The following is a 16,905-nucleotide window of genomic DNA, read 5'->3' as shown; positions in this document are numbered from 1 at the left end:
CACACACACTTATAAACTACCAATATTTGAGCTAAATGAAGAATACAATCAATGCGGACACTTTTCACGCAATTTTGGAAGTGTACTATATAAACACCACAGATGCAGGACTCTTTATTCTGGTGCCTGGGCATTTTTAAAGGGCAGGAAATCTCTGTTAAGTAGATGCATGAGATGTGTCATGAAACATCTGACATATGAGGAAAACATATTACTGCACCGTCTGGACAGTGTGTGGGGTCGCTGGTGAACAGCTTGAAAACAGCAATCATTTGCATATGGATATAGAGTTATTTATTTGGTGATACCATCCCAAGGGAACAGGGGCACATCCCAGGTCTGTGTAAGTCACTGGCAGCATCAGGAATGTTGGACCTGCGAGCAGTAAAGTTATGAGAGCAAATGCAAACAAGCTGAAGTGTTTGTGCCTAGAAATTTTCACCTGTTTCTCATAACAGAACAATTCATACAGTTTTGTGAAAGGTAAGGGGCAGAAAGGGAAAAATAATGTTTTTATTCACCCTTTGCTCTATAATATTGCTCATTTGCTCATTTAGAGTCATAGAATCCTAGAATATTCTGAGTTGGAAGGGACCCACAGAGACCATCAGCCCAACTCCTGGCCCTGCACAGGACACCCCAACAACCCCACCATATCCCTGAGAGCTTTTGGGTTGGAAGGGACCTTAAAGATCATCTAGTTCCAAACCTAATGGAATTAATCTATATGTATGTCTGTCTGTAAGGATGGTAAATATTATTCAGTATTACATGAGTAAATCTTGAAGTCTGACAGGATGATTCATGGCGAACAACACATTCAACTTGTTGCCATTTTTTGCTGTTTCACAGATTTGGTTTTGATTTTGCTTATCAGTGCTCTGATAGATGTTAATAGTTGGCAATATTAGGATGGTAAACAGCAAAATCTCACATATATTAAATTTTGCATTTTCCCATGGAGGTTCTTCATTGATTAATTTTTAAATTGGTCCCAGGAACCACTTAGAGAAATATTGCAGTTTGCGCGTTATTGGCATTACATGGCACTGTTTCTGGCTCCAGCCCAGCAAAATATATTCTTAAGTGTAAGTAAGTACCATTGATATCAATGGAATTATTCATATTCTTAAAATTAAACATGTGTTTAAACATTTCAGTGAACTGAGACAGCTGGTCTCTTGTGGAAGGCCTATCTAAATAAATGCAGCATCGATTGCAGATTGTGAAATTCATAACCCAATGCACAACTTAATGTTGCTTTTGGTGAATATTTCAGCATTTGAGGTAAATCTGTGCCTTTTGTTAAATATTTGTGGCAGTGAAGCTTGGTGTGCCATTCCAGGACAATTCAGTTTTATGTTTAAACACATTTATGAAGAGCCACGTGCTGAAGTGAGTTCATGAATCGGGGCCTGAGCGACCGAGTGTTCATAGAAAGTGAATAAAACAGAAGTGGAGATCAGTCCTAATTGAAACCATGTTCTGAGCTGCAGTAGGAAGGCACAGAAAAATTAATCCTTCCATTTTGGGCACTTTGATAGCAGCCATTAGTAGAGAATGGAAGTTATTCAAACCACTTTGCCAGACAGAAGGAAACTGCTTGTTTTTCTTCTGCAAGCAGCAGTGAGAATGTCTTCTGAAGTGGAAGCAAATCATGGAGGTTTATAGAAACAGCTGAAGAGATTATTTGATCTGTTGATTAAAACCTCATTTTTTTGTCTACTGGTTTATTTGCCCAAGTAATGGCTCTGCTTCTCCTTCCCCACATGTCTCTGATCCCTGGTCAAACCCAGCCCTGTTTATGTGTGAGCTCAGACAGAAGGACACAGGCAGGGACCTCGGAATCCTTCCTGCTGCAAACCCAGTGCCAGAGTATTCCTTGAAATATGACTTTCAGCTAATCAAGACCTGATAACATTCATCTGTCCAGAACAGCCACCAGTATCTGACAAATCCTGGTGTTTATGTCCCTACGTTTAAGTTTGCCTTCTGCGAAAAGGGGACAGCAAGGATGTAGGTAAAACAGTGGGGGGGGAAGGAACATATTTCCTAGCAGTTGTGAGGTGGGTGTGACAGAGTTACCAGCCGTCAAGTTGGAAATCCTGTGTCAAACCTCAGAAGTAACACTTAGAGTTGAAAGGACAAGACTTTTAGAGGTAATAATTCTTGGAGCTTATCTCTTTCCTTCCTTTTGTGTTCGTGGTTTCAAACTTTTGACTGCAGATCAAGGAGATTAAAACAAAATCAAAATCGAAGCTGAATCAATGTTGGTTTAACATGACTCCAGGAGAAGGTTCTTTAAATCAATCCTGAAGATTGCCAGGCTGGCACTAAAATCCCAGGACTGACTGACATCCATTCCCTGTTTCAAAACTACCATCTTCTTTCTCTCCGAGACACTTAACAAAAAAAGATCTTCTGCAAAAGGCATAAGCGACACTCCAGTGAAGAAATTCTTTTTCCTGGCATTGCTAAGAGCAAGGACTGAGTTATTATTAATTACTTTTGCATTATTTATGCGGGTCCATGAATCTGCAATGCCTTTTACAGTTAAATTACTGTGCCTTGAAAAGTTTCCAGTCTGGGAGCCAAATGCTGTGAATCCACAAGAGCAGGAGGCAGTTTGGTGCAGCAGAACAGGTAAGTGCTAATCCTTGATGCTGTAGGACTTGTGCCTTATCAACCTTATTTTATTTGTGTTGCAAGTGCACCAAACAGACTCAACTGATGCTGTTGTTTCCCAACCTCTTTAATCTGGCACCAGCTGAAAGGAGCAGCTTCTCTCTTCTTCCTCAACCCTTCTCTTGCCTCTTTTTTTGTGGTTTAGGAAGCCATGTGGAGAACCAAATCAGGGAAATGATCCGGGTTGAGGCTCATCTGGCAAAAATAAGGAAGGTTTCATTTTGACCAGTCCCAACCCAGATCCCTGAGCATGTGGGGTTGTAACTCTTCCTGCCCTGCCTGTTTACCTGTGTCACTGAGCTGAGCTGGCGTGACACCCATCAGACACCCACCCTGACAAGGATCCTGGGGCAGGAGGTACCCTCAGACCTCCCTATGGCTTCAAGAGAGGGTTCCCAGCTTACCCCATTCACATGCTGGGCATCCCTCCAGGACCCTTCGTCCCTTTGACAGCTCTCTTGGTTTTTAGGGTGTTTTTAGGGGTGTTTTGCCAGCTCTGCAGTGCAGGCTGTGCCCACAAGCTGGAGCCATGGCTCCCTGGCAGGAAGGACAGAGCATCCCCAGCAGCTCAGGGACCTTTTGGAGGTGCCACCCCCACCTCAGATAACCCTGGGGATGCCCAGACCACAGTCCCACACTGGTGTGTTGGGGCTGCTTCGCTTTCTCAGGCTGCAGCCCCACTCAGAGCAGGAGGCCCTGCCTTGGGCACTGCTGTCCTTTTAAAGCTGCTTTGTGGCTTTCTTTTCTTTTCTCTCTTTTTTTTTTTTTTTTTTTTTTTTTTCCCCCCAGGTTCCCAGGGCTTGGGGATTCAGCTTCTGCCTCATCCAGAAATCCCTGAGGGTTTCAGATCCCCACGAGGCCTCTCAATGTCTTGATCTGCTTGAATAGGCATTTTTAACGCGGCCCCGGCTGTCATCGGGGCCTGTTACAGTCACTCAACTGCAGCAACATTGTTCTCCAGGCAGCAGCGCCCGGGACACCTCCCTTATTTCCATATTGCACAGGGGATTTTGCCACTGGATCGAGCATCACATCGGCTCGGTGGCCGGAGGTGGCCAATTAGCCCTTGGTCGCCCACAGCCCAGCCTTCATCCATCCGCCGTTCTCAGCATCTCCAGCCCGCGGGGCTGCTGGCGCCTGTCCATCTCCGTGGGTCCTGCCGGAGGTGAAGGTGACCCCCTTTTCCTGTGCCAGGCTCCCTGGCAACGCAGCCTTTTCTTTCGCGAGCGGCCTCCTCCACCCCCTGACGGGGCGAGGGGCTGTGAAAGCCCCGCTGCACTTTTGAACTTGCTGCCGACGCGCTCAGTGGCTGCGCGGGGCAGCGGCGGCGGAGGGGCCGAACCCAGTGGGGACCCAGTGCAATTGCCCAGAAGTTATTAATAGGCTGTGGAAGAATGTGATGGGCTGGGGAAGGAGCGAGGAGGGGGGAGAGCAAGAGGGAGAGAAACGGGGAGGGTCAGCGAAAGGGAGACGGAGTGATGAGTGGTGGCACACAGGGGAGACAAAGAGGCGAACGGGAGGAGGAGACGGGCACTGGCATGGGCAGACAAGGGCACACAGAGGCTGGAGATCCGAGTAGCCCTTGCTCTGCACCTTGTGCGGGTGTCTCAAGAGTGGCCGTGCTGGCAGACAGGTGTCTAATCCTGCCAGGGGATGGAGAGGGCAAGGAGACCGGGCCTGGGGGTCCAGTTTGTGGCAGGGCATCCCTTTCCCAGCGTGAAACACTGCTCGGGGTTCATGAGCCAAATTTGCCATCTAGTGGCCCTGGGGACCATTGCAGAGGCACCCACGCGGCAGCCATGGCCACAGGAGGACCACAGCACAGGCACTGCCTCAGAGGTAACCAGAGGCACCACCTTCTGCCTCAGAGGTAAAACCCAGAGTGCTCCTGCTTTTGCTTTACTCGCAGGGGCCCCAAAGCCCGTGGTCCCTGCAGTGACATTACATTGTTGTGCCTGTGTTGCAGGGAGCCAACCTCAGCCACCCTGCCTGCCTTGGTGGGCTCCAGAGATTGTCCCTGCAGGCTGGGCAAGGACCCAGACCCACAACATGGCTTCAGCTCATCACTGTAAGCAGCAAGGCTTGGAAAGCAAGAGTGTGTCCTGTGGCTGTAAGGGCAACTATGGGGACAACCTGGAAAGCACAGCAGGGGTCTGTCTCTGAGGGTCTGCATCTCTTTGTTCTTGTAAAGGTAATGACATTTCTATCTAATGTCACAGAATTATTGAATCACAGAATATCCTGAGTTGGAAAGGACCCACATGGGTCATCAGTCTCCTGGCCCTGCACAGATACCCCAACAATCCCACCCTGTCCCTCTGGAGCTCTGGCAGCCTTGGGGCCATGCCCACTGCCCTGGGGAGCCTGGGCAGTGCCCCAGCACCCTCTGGGGGAAGAACCTTTCCCTGAGATCCACCCCAACCTCCCTGGCACAGCTCAAGCCGTTCCCTGGGTCCTGTCCCTGGTCCCAGAGCAGAGCTCAGTCCCTGCCCCTCCGCCTCCCCTGGGCAGGAGCTACAGCCCCCGAGGAGTCTCCCCTCAGTCTCCTCTGCTCCAGCTGAACCAGCCGAGTGCCCTCAGCTGCTCCTCAGACCCTGCCCACCTCTGTGTCCCTCCTTTGGACTCTCCCCAACAGCTTTTGGTTCTTCTTATATTGTGGCACCCAAACTGCCCCAGGACTTGAGGTGAGGCCGCCCCAGTGCAGAGCAGAGTGTGACAGTCACCTCCCTTGACCAGCTCTGACCATCCTGGCTCCTCACCTCACCCTGCCCCCAGCCAGCCCTTCCAGCAAGCAGAAGAATCTCCAAGTGGCCATTGGAGGTTGTCAGAGCTCGGGAGGAACAAGGACATCGGGGATTGAGAAAGGTGTAGAGCAACCAGGAACTTGCGCCAGCAGAAACTCCTTTGAGCTGTCACCCAGGAGGATTTCTCTTTATAAACAGCCCTCCCTAGGTCAGAGAGAGCTTTGGCTGCCCTGTCTGTGGGAATGACTGACAGATAACAGAGTGTGGTGTAGTCAGGGGCAAGAAAGGGGCGCAGTGTAAGTCAGTGTCCACAGCTTTAATGCACAGCTCTCCTGAGCAAGACAACATACATCAATAAATAGAGTTAATAATAATAATTAGAGCAGCCCCAACAAACCCAGCTGTCACCAGTTTGGCTTCAGTGTTCTCTGCTGTGCCCTTGTCAGCAAGAGGTGCTGGTGCTTGACTAACGAGAGGGCACAGAAGAAGCCCCATCTCCCTCCCCACCTCAGTAGGGATCTGCTGGAGGAGATCTCTGGCTCTCTGGGCAGTCTTCCAAGGCATCTGTGGGTTCCCACCCTGCTTCATGCCCAACATCATGAGGCCTCAGCTGCTTCCACATTGCCCTGATCCGAGGAACAGGCGGCACAGCCGAGTTGTTCCCCATGTGTGCATCACACACACCCCATGCCCGAGGGATGCCTGGGGGCGACTGGCTCTAGCACTGCTTGTGGGGTTCCTCCAGGGTGACATAGGGCACCACGACAGGCCATGAGTCACTGGGCCAGTATTCAAGCTTGGGCTTGAAGGATGGCATCTCGTAGTTGACATCGAAGTAGATGACTAGAGGGCAGCAGTACAGCAGGGACAGGGCTATCAGCACGTGCCTGGCAGGGAAACCAAAGAGATGTGTTGGACAGGGATAACTCCCATCTGCTGGCATGGTCACCTTAAGACTGTAGTCAAGGGGTAAAGGAGTGGCAGGGGAAGGTCCCAGTCTTCTGGTGCACAAAGGCTGCAGGGAGTGTGGGTCCTGCTGATGGGGTTTGTGCCTGTGGGGAAATCCTATCAGAGCTCTGTGAGCTGGAGCGAGGAGAGGACGGAGATGGATGAAAGGAGGTTGTAGCCAGGTGGGAGTTGGTCTCTTCCCCCAGACAACCAGCAGTAGGACAAGAGGGCACAGTCTTAAGCTGTGCCAGGGGAGGTCTAGGTTGGATATTAGAAAGAAATTTTTACAGAGACATTGGAATGGGCTGCCCAGGGAGGGGATGGAGTCACTGTCCCTGGAGGTGTTTAAGGACAGACTGGACGTGGCATCAGTGCCATGGTCTGGGAACCATGGCAGGGTTGGATCAAGGGCTGGACTCCATGATCTCAGAGGTCTTTTCCAATCTGGTTGATTCTGTGATTCTATGGGGTGACATAGGGGGCTGAAACCCCAAACCACCCATTCCCCCTTGCCTGGCTTGGCCCGGGTGTCTCTCCCAGCCATCCCTGTGCTTTGTGAAGGTGCATCTGAGTGTGCCACACTTAGGCAGGCTCTAAAATGTGTCCAAGCAAATCTCTGCCTTTCAGTTTGGCTGTTAAAATAACTGCAAGAAGGTTGCACTTCACGCAGCACCCTGGGAGCAGCTGCAGCCCTTGGAGAGCCAACTGCTCACCTGGAGGGACTGCTGGAACAATTTCACTTGCAAAACAGTGTTTGGCTGGTGCGGAGTAGGAAAGGGATATTAAGCAATGGTTGGGGCTGAATCCTTGGGCTGGAGCCAGGGTGAGGAGCAGCATCAATAGTGACAGGAAAGGGAGAGAGGCTTGGGCAGAAATGCAGAGCCTCTCATCCCTGTTGCCATTTCTCTGTAGCTGTGACCCTTCTGCCCTTGAAAGGTGCGGGCTGGGGTCCTAGGAGCCCTTACCAGAAGCTGTGGAAGTAGGGGAAGTTGATGGCCTGCCAGAGCCAACAAAGCCACCGGTCACTGATCCAGCTGGTGATGGCCAGGACCCACCACATCACCATGACCGCGGCCATCCGGTGAACCCGTTTGTCGTTGCACCTGGAAGACACAGTGAGGGAGAGGGAGCAGAGCATCATGCTAGAAGGAAAGTGAGTTTCAAAGAGGGCTGGTTCCTGCCTGCACATGCAACACTGCAAACCCCAGTGAGTTCCTTCTGGAGAGTATTCCTAAGACCACAAGAACTGGAGAAGTGTGCCTCTGGAGAGAGGGATTCTGACTCTCTATGTGTGAGGATGATGCTTGGAGATGCCAAGGCACTCCTGTCTTCTCCCCAGGCCCCGGCGGGTTCTCCCAGCCACACTCTGGTTCCCAAATGCTCCATGAAGGGGAAAGAGCTGCAGAGATGGCAGCTGAGGAGGAGAATCATAGAATCATTAAGGTTGGAGCAGACCTTTAAGATCATCAAGTCCAGTCATCAACCCAGCACCACCACCATGTTCACCACTAAACCATGTCCTCAAGTGCCACATTCACACATTTTTGGAACACTTCCAGGGATGGTGACTCCACTGCTGCCCTGGGCAGTCTCTTCAGATAAGATTGTCCCGTGGATTGTCCCCATTCTTCATGGCCTTCTTGTACCCTACCGCCCACAGTCCTGCCTGTTCCTCCTCCTGGTCCCTCCCAGGCTGCCCAAATTCTTTGGAGAGCTGACAGTACATGTGGCTGATGAAGACTTGGTCTCAATTCACTCTTGTGGACAGAGTCACTCCCCACCAGAAGCACGAATGGAGCTGCAGATAACCCCTGTCAGCCCCCTCCTTACTTTTTGAGCTCACGCCAGGTCAGGTACAGCAGGTGGAAGGCGATGCAGTTGAGCGCATAGGCATTGAGGGTGGGTTTGACGAAAGACATCAAGGTGCTGATCACGGTGGTGATCCCAGTCAGCCAGTAGAAATGCCTCCTAAAGGGAGATGGGAGTGAGTGTCAGTGCCCCCAGGGTTCACGGGAGGGAAGGATGAGGAGGGGAGAGGTCGTGCTCAGTCTCTGTGCAGTCCTGGCAGGAAGGCTGAGGTATCAACCTCCCAGTTAGTCCATGACAGAGCGACAGAGTGGAGGGCACAGCCCAGGAAGCAGCTCGAGCACTTTCATGGTGATGCCAGGGATGAGGCAAAGGCATGAGGAGCTCTGCACAGGGAAGGGCTGCAAGGCAGGAGTCCACCAGAGCTGTGCAAACAGGCCAATTTGGGCTGACTGAACAACAATAGGGCTCAGAGGGGCCTTTCACATGCAAATCCCTTCCCAAGTCCCTTCCGCTCTCCCCCAGCCATGTCTCCACAGTGAACTCCTGGTGACCTCCTTTGGTATGGGAAGAGCAGACTTGGAGCAGGCCTTTGCAAGGTTTCTAGCTGGGCTGGCTCATGGGGCTCCAGCCAGGATGGGACTATCCTTTGAGCAAAGCCCTGCTGGGTTCCCATTTCTGCTGGTCCATGCTCACCCAGTATCCCCATCCTCTCTGCTGAGCTCCTCCAGCCCAGCCAGCCCTCCTGCTAAACCTTGAAAGGAGGGGTGTAACTTGGACTAGTTTGTCCTATGGGAAACCCCCTCAACCTTCGGGGAAAGCTCTCTGTGGATGACAGAGGATGCTGGAACAGTTTGACAGCAACAGGTAATTGAATGTTAATGCTCAGGAACATTTAATTTCCTAATTAATTTTGAAATTCTCCTCTGCAGCTTTGCAAACACAGCCAGCTCCAGCCGAGAGGAGCCCAGCACAGCCCTTCCCGTCGGAGGGTTTTGACTCTTCCTCTGTCAGCACCAAGTGATGGAGGGTCTGGTCCCAAAGCCAATTCAGTGACCTCAGTGCTGACCCCTTGCAGGGGACCTGAGGGGGTCACACCCCTCGATGTCAGTGTCCCATCCCTCCCCTCAGAGCCTGCACCCCGTGTCCCTCTGAGTCACACCTGGTCTTGATGAACTTGGGGAAGTAAACCTGGGGGTACCAGAAGGAATATGCCACAGCCAGCGTCCAGAGGATGGAGAGCTCATCCAGGAGTTGTCCCACATAGCTCAGGGTCATATGAAAGTATGTGGAGAAGATGCCTGCAAGGAACAAGGACAGTTTTAGTCAGCAAAGTTCCATCCTCTCACAAGCCTGTCCGGCCTGGGAAGTTCTTGGGGGCCATTCCTAAAGGCAGGGTTCCTGAAGAGCAGGGTGTCAAGAAGATGGTACTAGACTCTTTTCAGTAATGCCCAATGACAGGACAAGGAGTCATGGGCATAAACTAAAACACAAGGTGTTCCACCTCAACATGAGGAAGAACTTCTTTCCATGGAGGATGACAGAGCACTGGAACAGCTCCCCGGGGAGGGTGCGGGATCTCTCTCTTTGGAGACATTCCAAACCCACCTGGATGCATTCCTGTGTCACCTGCTCCAGGTGATCCTGCCTGGGCAGGGTGGTTGGACTGAATGGTCTCACAGAATCAGAGAACCAACCAGGTTGGAAAACACCTCTGAGATCATGGAGTCCAACCCATGATCCAACACCACCTCGTCATCCAGACCATGGCACTGATGCCATGTCCAGTCTGTCCTTAAACACCCCCAGGGATGGTGACTCCACCCCCTCCCTGGGCAGCCCCTTCCAGTGGCTGATCACTCCCTCTGAGAAGAATTTCTTCCTGATGTCCAACCTAAACCTCCCCTGGCTCAGCTTAAAACCATGCCCTCTTGTTCTACTGCTGGTTACCTGGGAGCAGAGCCCTATCCCCCCTGGGTCCCCCCTCCTGTCAGGGAGTTGTAGAGAGTGAGAAGGTCTCTGCTGAGCCTTCTCTTCTCCAGGAAGGTCTCCAGACCAGAGGTCCCTTCCAACTCCAACCATTCTGTGATTCTGTGAATGGGCCTCGGTGTGGGGGATGTGTGGGGGAGCCCACACACTCAGCACCCTGGGGATTTACTGGGCTGGAAGGTGCAGGAACCACAACCTGCAGGGCTTCAAACAGAAATGGCTGTTCAGTTCCCCACCACAGCTTTCCCCTGTGCTTTGGCCACTGAGAACATCCCAGGGTATCATGTTGGGTACTCTGGCAACCTGTCTGGTCTTCCCACAGCCTTGGCACCCACCTACGAGGATGAGGAGGCCCGAGATGAAGTACAAGGGCATGGCACGGTGCTGACAGTACTGCCGGTTCAGGTAGAGCAGGGCAGGAGAGAGCACAAAGAAGCTCACATTGCTGATCTGGAAAACAAGAGCCATATCCAGTTTATTGCACGACCTTGGGCGAGTCCCATCCCACCACATGCCTCAACATCTCCGTGTGTGAAGAGGATGCTGATCTCTAGTGGGAAGTGTGGCGTGGAAGCAGGGATTGCCCTTGGCACAGGGAGAAGGCAGAGGCGTTTCTCCAGAAGGGAGGCTGGAACTGGAAAGACAGCTATTGCTGTGACAACAGTGGCTGCAGACACCTGTGCTCTCCCTGCAGGCACCTCTGGGGACAGCAAGCCCAGGGTGAGCTGGTTTGTCCCTCTTGGGTGATGGTTTATCTTCAGCTGCCCAGTGTCTTCAAGCAAGATGCCAAACTCCTCTGTTTGCAACCACCTCCTGTCAACCCAGACCTGCCAGGAGCTCCCTGGGTGGCTCCTGACCCTTCCAGCCAGCTGTGAGTCCCCTGTGAGGGGCTGGGAGGGTGTGAGGAGCTCAGCTACCACAGCAAGCCACGATCAGCAAAACATCCTTAACTGGGAGTGGCTGTGGTGGAGAGTGGCAGGACAAGCAGGACGTGGGTAGGTGGGAACAGGCAGGATTGAGGTGACATCCTGTGGTGTCATGTGTGAAGCCACCTGGCCTGCAGGGGGGAGGTGTTCTGGACACTAGTAATTACATGAGGTCATAAGCCTCTTTTAAACACACCTGGCAAATGAACACAGTGGAATTATTCTGCCTTGATTTCCAACTCTGCAAAATTCCTTCATGGACAGACTTTGATTTGTCTGGGGAGGAGGGGACAGTGCTGGACTGGTTGAAGGTGCCAGTGCTTTGGAGAGTGGAGATGCTGATGGGCAAAATGTGGGAGCTGGGGAGCAGCAGCAAGTGCCCAAAACCTGGCCCTGTCTGCCGGGTCAGGCCCACTCCATCCTGCAGCAATAGGGCAACGAAGTCTGCACTAATTACCCTCTGTGGATTCTTACTCTGGATTTTTCGCCTGACTCTGCAAACTCAGGAAAGGGATATCACTGGGACCTCCCCAGGGAAAATCCCTCTTGCTTATGAAATGTTGGGACTGTGGTGCTGTGTTTACCTGCCAGGCAGCTCTTTGGAGCCATTTGGCGAACAACCAGCCTGAGTTTTATCTCAGCCTGACAATCCTTTCATCTCCCAGCTAGATGCTGACCCAGACCCCACGCCTGGAATGTGACATCCACAGCCCAGAGTCTTCCCCTCTCAGCAGCACGAGGTAAACTGCAAAATCTGCACTTGGCTAGTGAGGTCCCCTGGGATCTCTGTGGTAACAGGGCTGCAAATCACAGGGATATTGTCATCTATCTGAAACACACCCTCTGGTATTCCAGAGGGAAACACAATTCACGCCTAATGTAAGGTCTCAATTCCCTTAAACATCAGAGATTTATCTTGATTTTCACTAAGGTTTCCATGAAACGAGTTCATGCTCCCATTAACAGCAATTCTCAGGCCAAATGTATTGTTTTTCCATAGGTGCTTAGAGCCAAATCCAGGCCTATTCCCATTCCAGCTATGAAAAAAGAAGTGCTGCTCCCACTTGCACACTTGAGGTCAAACTGCTCTGAAATGATCAAGAAACCAGACAACCGTGTGTTACAGTAACAACCGCGTGTCAAACATTTCTTTTTCCTGTGAAATGATTAAAGAGGCTTGGGGAAGACAAGCAGGGATAGCAAAGAGAGGGAAAACGCTCAGAGAAAAGGCAGCAGTGTGCAAGTGCCAGCATGCACGACATCGTGAGGAAACGTGGGAGGCTGGGATTGTGTATGGAGAGGTCTGGATCTGTGTGCTGCAGTGGGCATTGCAACAGTGTCATTAATTACATGATGGTGGCGTTATCACTTCATTAATTCAGGACATGATGTGCAAGATCAGATTTCAGAGGGGAGGGATAATCAGGGGAGCCGTGCCAACAGGGTCAGGAAGATAAGAGTGATTCCTTGCAGAGCAGCCAAGCTCTGAGATTAGGGAAGAGCTCCTACCCCTGTGGGGGACATGGGTTTTCATCACTCGTGGGATCCCAGCCCTGATTTGTAAATGCTGACTTCTGTCTTCCCTCTAGGATGTGGCAAGCTCTGTCTCAAATGTGGTTAGGAGGGTTTTACTCCCCGTACTCCTACTAGAAGTTTTTCCAGAATTTCTGCTCACTCTGAGACCCCCCAGCACAGCTTCTCTTTATACCTGTCTGGGTGGTACCTGCCGGGAGGCACCAGCTCCCTCTGCCGGGATGCTGGGGAGATAAGAGAGTGGTGGTGGAGCTGAGGTGTGATTGCACATGGGAGAGCCACTCAGCCCTGTGGGCTCACTGTGTGAGCTCACCGCTGTGTCCCACTCCCTAACAAGGGTGAGTGACTGCCCCAGGTGCCCACCTAGCCTGGCATTTGCTTCTTTCACTAGGAGAGAAACTAGATTGGGATCAGCAAGATGGCTCTAATCCTGGTGCGTTAGTAGGATCATCAGGAAGATCCCAGGCTTTTGCAGCTCCAGCCTGAGATGGAGGGAGAGACCTGCAGAGAACCTTCATCCATGACAGGGTGAGACCAGCTCCTGATTGCATCAGGGCAGGACATGCTGGAGGGATCCCTGGGATGGAGGGAGAGACCCACAGGGAACCTCTTTGCATCTCCATCCATGACAAGGGGAGTCCATCCTCTGGTAAGGATTGGGGCAGCAGATACTGGTTTGAGGACAGCAACAGTGCAATGGCAGCTAAGACCTGTGCTAGTCCTTACTCCAGCCAGGAATTTTTTGTAGTGGAAGATTTCTGCAGGATTCGCTGCAGAGTTCACTCACTCAAAGGCCAGAGAACCAGCTTTGAGTGAGTTTCCAGAGGAGCCCACAGGGTCAAGGACAGGAGTGAACATCTCCAAGGCTCTCCAGACCTGTGCAGCAAGTTCCCAACAGCCAGACCTGTGTAGCAGAGGAGGAGGCTGCATGTTCTGCCATCACAGTGTCCTGCCGGCGCTTCGGGGTAGGAGACAGCTGTTGGGGGGAGTTGGTTCTGCACATGACTTTCTGGGCAGGCAAGAGGGTGATGTGGCTGTGCTGCCATGGGATTAGCCCTGACACACTGACAGTAAGTCCTGCTCTGGGTGGATCTGGGTAACCTGAGGGTAACCTGGGGTAAGCTGAACTTATCCCACCAATCCATGAAGCATCCAGGAGTTCTGGATATACAGCAGTGTCAGAGCTCCTGCTGCTGCAGAGACACTGCTGAGGATGTGAGTGTCATTATCAACATCCTGAATCAGTCATTTCAGCAAAGAAATGAGGGCAAAAAGACAAGTCCCTGACTGATGACCCTTCTAGAGCACAATAGTGTTCTCCTTTGAGCAGCCAGAAGACAATAAATTTCTGGGTCACTGAGTCACTATAAATAGGGCTTTATTGCTGAACTGCATCCAGCCATGAGCCACCATGTATTATTAGGTACTTAAAGATATTGTTTACACTCTTTTCTTATACCCGTGGTGCTTATTTCTAATAAAAAAGCATCTAAGCCAAGCAGACCTGAGAGAATGTGGCTGGTAAGGAGCAATTCCCAGCAGCACAGCTGCTGGCACAGAACTGCCCTGCTGGAGCCCCAGGCAGGGTTGGGAAGAAGACATTGAAGAGGATGCTCCATGAGGAAGCCCTGCTGATTTAGTGGTCCAGCAGGCTTGGGTAGGAGCTGGCTGGATTCCCAGCCTCTGGGCTGGAATTCCCTCTAAAACTCTGGAAAATTGACACTGAAGTCAATATTGATATAATTATCTCAGGACAGGCCCCTAACGCTGCAGAGAGGCAGAAACCTGAGTACGGGGAACAAATGAATGGAGAGGGGAAGAGGAGGAGATCCAGGCTGTTAGGACCACATCTGGGATAGTGCCCTGAGCCCCAGCGGGATCTGCAAGATGCTGCCAGCCAGCAGGGATAGCTGTGGAACTTGCTCAGATTTCTATTGTCCCCCATTTGGGGCACATCACAAGGAGCCTGATTCTGCAAGGGAGCCCAGAGTGTGAAGAGGGGTCCCTGTGCTGCTGCAAGGGGGGAGAGCCAGGCAGTGCCAGCCAGGCTGTGCAGCTGGGGAAGGAGTGATGTCCATGACAGTGATGCTCCTGCCGGGTTTTGGTTACAAGGTCTGGCCCTGAGCATGGTGCAGCCTTGAGGCTCTTGTCAGATGCTCAGGTAACAGCAGTTTTTTGGAGGTTTGCTCCTTTGTCAACCCTTGTCTGGACAGGAGGTCACACACCAGCCTGGTGCAGGCAGCTGTCACAGCAGGTTTAGATCTCTGCTGCTTTCTCTGTTTGGGAATCACATCCTAAAATAGAGGCTGCAGAATTGGTTCCCTCCACCTGCACAGGCACCCTGCTAAGTTCAACCACTGGAAAAAGTCCTGCAGGGTTTGCTCTTCCCACGTCTCTGTTCCTCAGTATCACACTAGTTTGCATCTATGTGGAAACATGCACTGAAGAGGTTTTCCAGTCCTGGAGGAAAGCTGTGTCTGAGTCTCACCCAGTGAAAATCTATCCCAACAAGCCCAGTTCCTCAAAGGTGGTGTGGAAACATAGGGGATGGTTGTGGCTGGCAGGGACCTCAATCCTGAACAAGGCACCTGGTAGGATTGTCAGGAATAGCCACATAATTTAGAATCCTGTGCCACAAAACAACCCAGGCAGCTGAGAGTTAATATTTTATGGGAATCAGAGGGCTTTGGGTCCTGAGTGACACAGTTTTGCATCTGGCCACACCAGCTGGTATCCAGCAGAGAAGTCAGACACATAAGTGCTTTTGAAGAGCTCCCAAGATACTTATTGGCGTGATAAGGATCCAGAGCCACTTAGCCAGTCTGGGTGCAAATCAGGATCCTTGTGAAAATGGAATCTCAGCTCCAAAGGCACGTTTGAAAAGTGCTGACTGTGTACTGAACTAGGACATGAGGCAAATTTATCTCCCAGAAGGAATTCTGACTAAAAACTTCACTTTCAGTCTTCTTGCTGTCTGTGGAAACCAGTCCCTTTCTAGTGTTGCCAGTGTAGAGACCTTTGGCACCCCTGTTTAGAATCACAGAATCATGGAATGGTTTGGGTTGGAAGGGACCTTAAAGATCATCTCATTCCAACCCCTGCCATGGGCAGGGACATCTCCTACTAGTCCAGGTTTCTCCAAGCCCTGTTCAATCTGGTCTATTTGAGATGCTGATGTCAGTATTGAGTGATTTCTTTACCACCTTGGTAGTTATACCTTGCTTTGCACCTCTGAGCCCATCCAACAGCGTCACTAACCAGGCAACAGCACAACACATCCAGTTGGATGCCAGAGGGAAGCAGGATTTGATCTGGACTGGCAGCTTTTTGTTGTCTGTCTCAGAGAGCACTGATCATACACAGCCTGAGCCTCCTCCTCTGAGACTCTGTGTAGGCAATTAGAGCTGGGGAACTGCAGGGCTTGGGAGAGGGAATTGTCCTTATTACAGGCAATTTATTAAAAGCAAGAAATGCTTTTAAAAAAGAGGAAGAGCCATTTCCATGAGAACAAGAACTTCTAGTGTTGCACCGTAGTTGCTAAAAGTTGTAAACAAGGCCTGTGGAAGGTTGTAAATCCACATGCCTCACACCCCTGCAAGCCTGTAATTGCTCTGAGGGAGAGACATGCTTGGAGAGTCTGGTTATCTCCAAGTTCTCTGCAGATACAGATGCTCCAGCCAGGCTGCAGTCAAGGGACTGGCACTGGATACAGCCTGACTGATAAAGGATCACAGGGGGTGAAACCGGCTCATGCATCAGCTTTCCCTGCGCTGAGTTCCGGATTCCCAACCTGCCTGACACGGTTCATGGAAGTGCTGCCTCTCATTTTGCCACTCCTGTACATTTAGCTGGAATATATGAGCCCTGTATGGGACCTACCCCAGTTGGCAGGAGAGCTGCAGGACTGGTATAACAGGATCTCACAGATCTGGGTGCTGCCAGACTTTTCTCACTAGGAGTCAGCCCCACACATACCAGGAGTCCCCCTGGCCCCAGCACGTTTTGGGAGTAAGCGATAAAAGTCCCACGATTTATCTGAAGCTCAAAAAACATTCCCCATACCAGCACCCTCCAATACCAGGAAGCTCAAAGGAGTGAGCAGGAGGAAAAAAAAGGATGTCCTATCCCATTTGGAGTCCCCAAAGCAGCCCCAGCCTGTCCTGGGATGATCCCACACTCACGGTGTTGTAGTACTCTGCAATCACAGCTGAGCGCTCGAAGTTGCCCTCACACCAATCCACCTCAGCACTCTGGTAGGAAAATATGCTTGGCAT

At 51.4% G+C, this 16,905-nt stretch overlaps 1 protein-coding gene across 1 annotated transcript; it reads right to left on the bottom strand.

Moving 5' to 3' along the window:
• Positions 1–6,147: 6,147 nt before the first annotated feature.
• ACER1 (alkaline ceramidase 1) lies at positions 6,148–16,905 on the bottom strand. Its single transcript, XM_032712153.1, has 6 exons — positions 16,813–16,905; positions 10,508–10,622; positions 9,346–9,484; positions 8,208–8,345; positions 7,343–7,480; positions 6,148–6,316 (listed from the first exon to the last, which is right to left on the bottom strand). The coding sequence occupies exons 1-6, from the start codon at positions 16,903–16,905 to the stop codon at positions 6,148–6,150; spliced, it is 792 nt and encodes a 263-aa protein (XP_032568044.1).

Source organism: Chiroxiphia lanceolata, chromosome 27, assembly GCF_009829145.1.
Source record: "Chiroxiphia lanceolata isolate bChiLan1 chromosome 27, bChiLan1.pri, whole genome shotgun sequence".
In the NCBI taxonomy this organism is placed as follows: domain Eukaryota; kingdom Metazoa; phylum Chordata; class Aves; order Passeriformes; family Pipridae; genus Chiroxiphia; species Chiroxiphia lanceolata.
The sequence above is the reverse complement of the archived record's forward strand: the minus strand, read 5'-3'. Positions and strand labels throughout refer to the sequence as shown.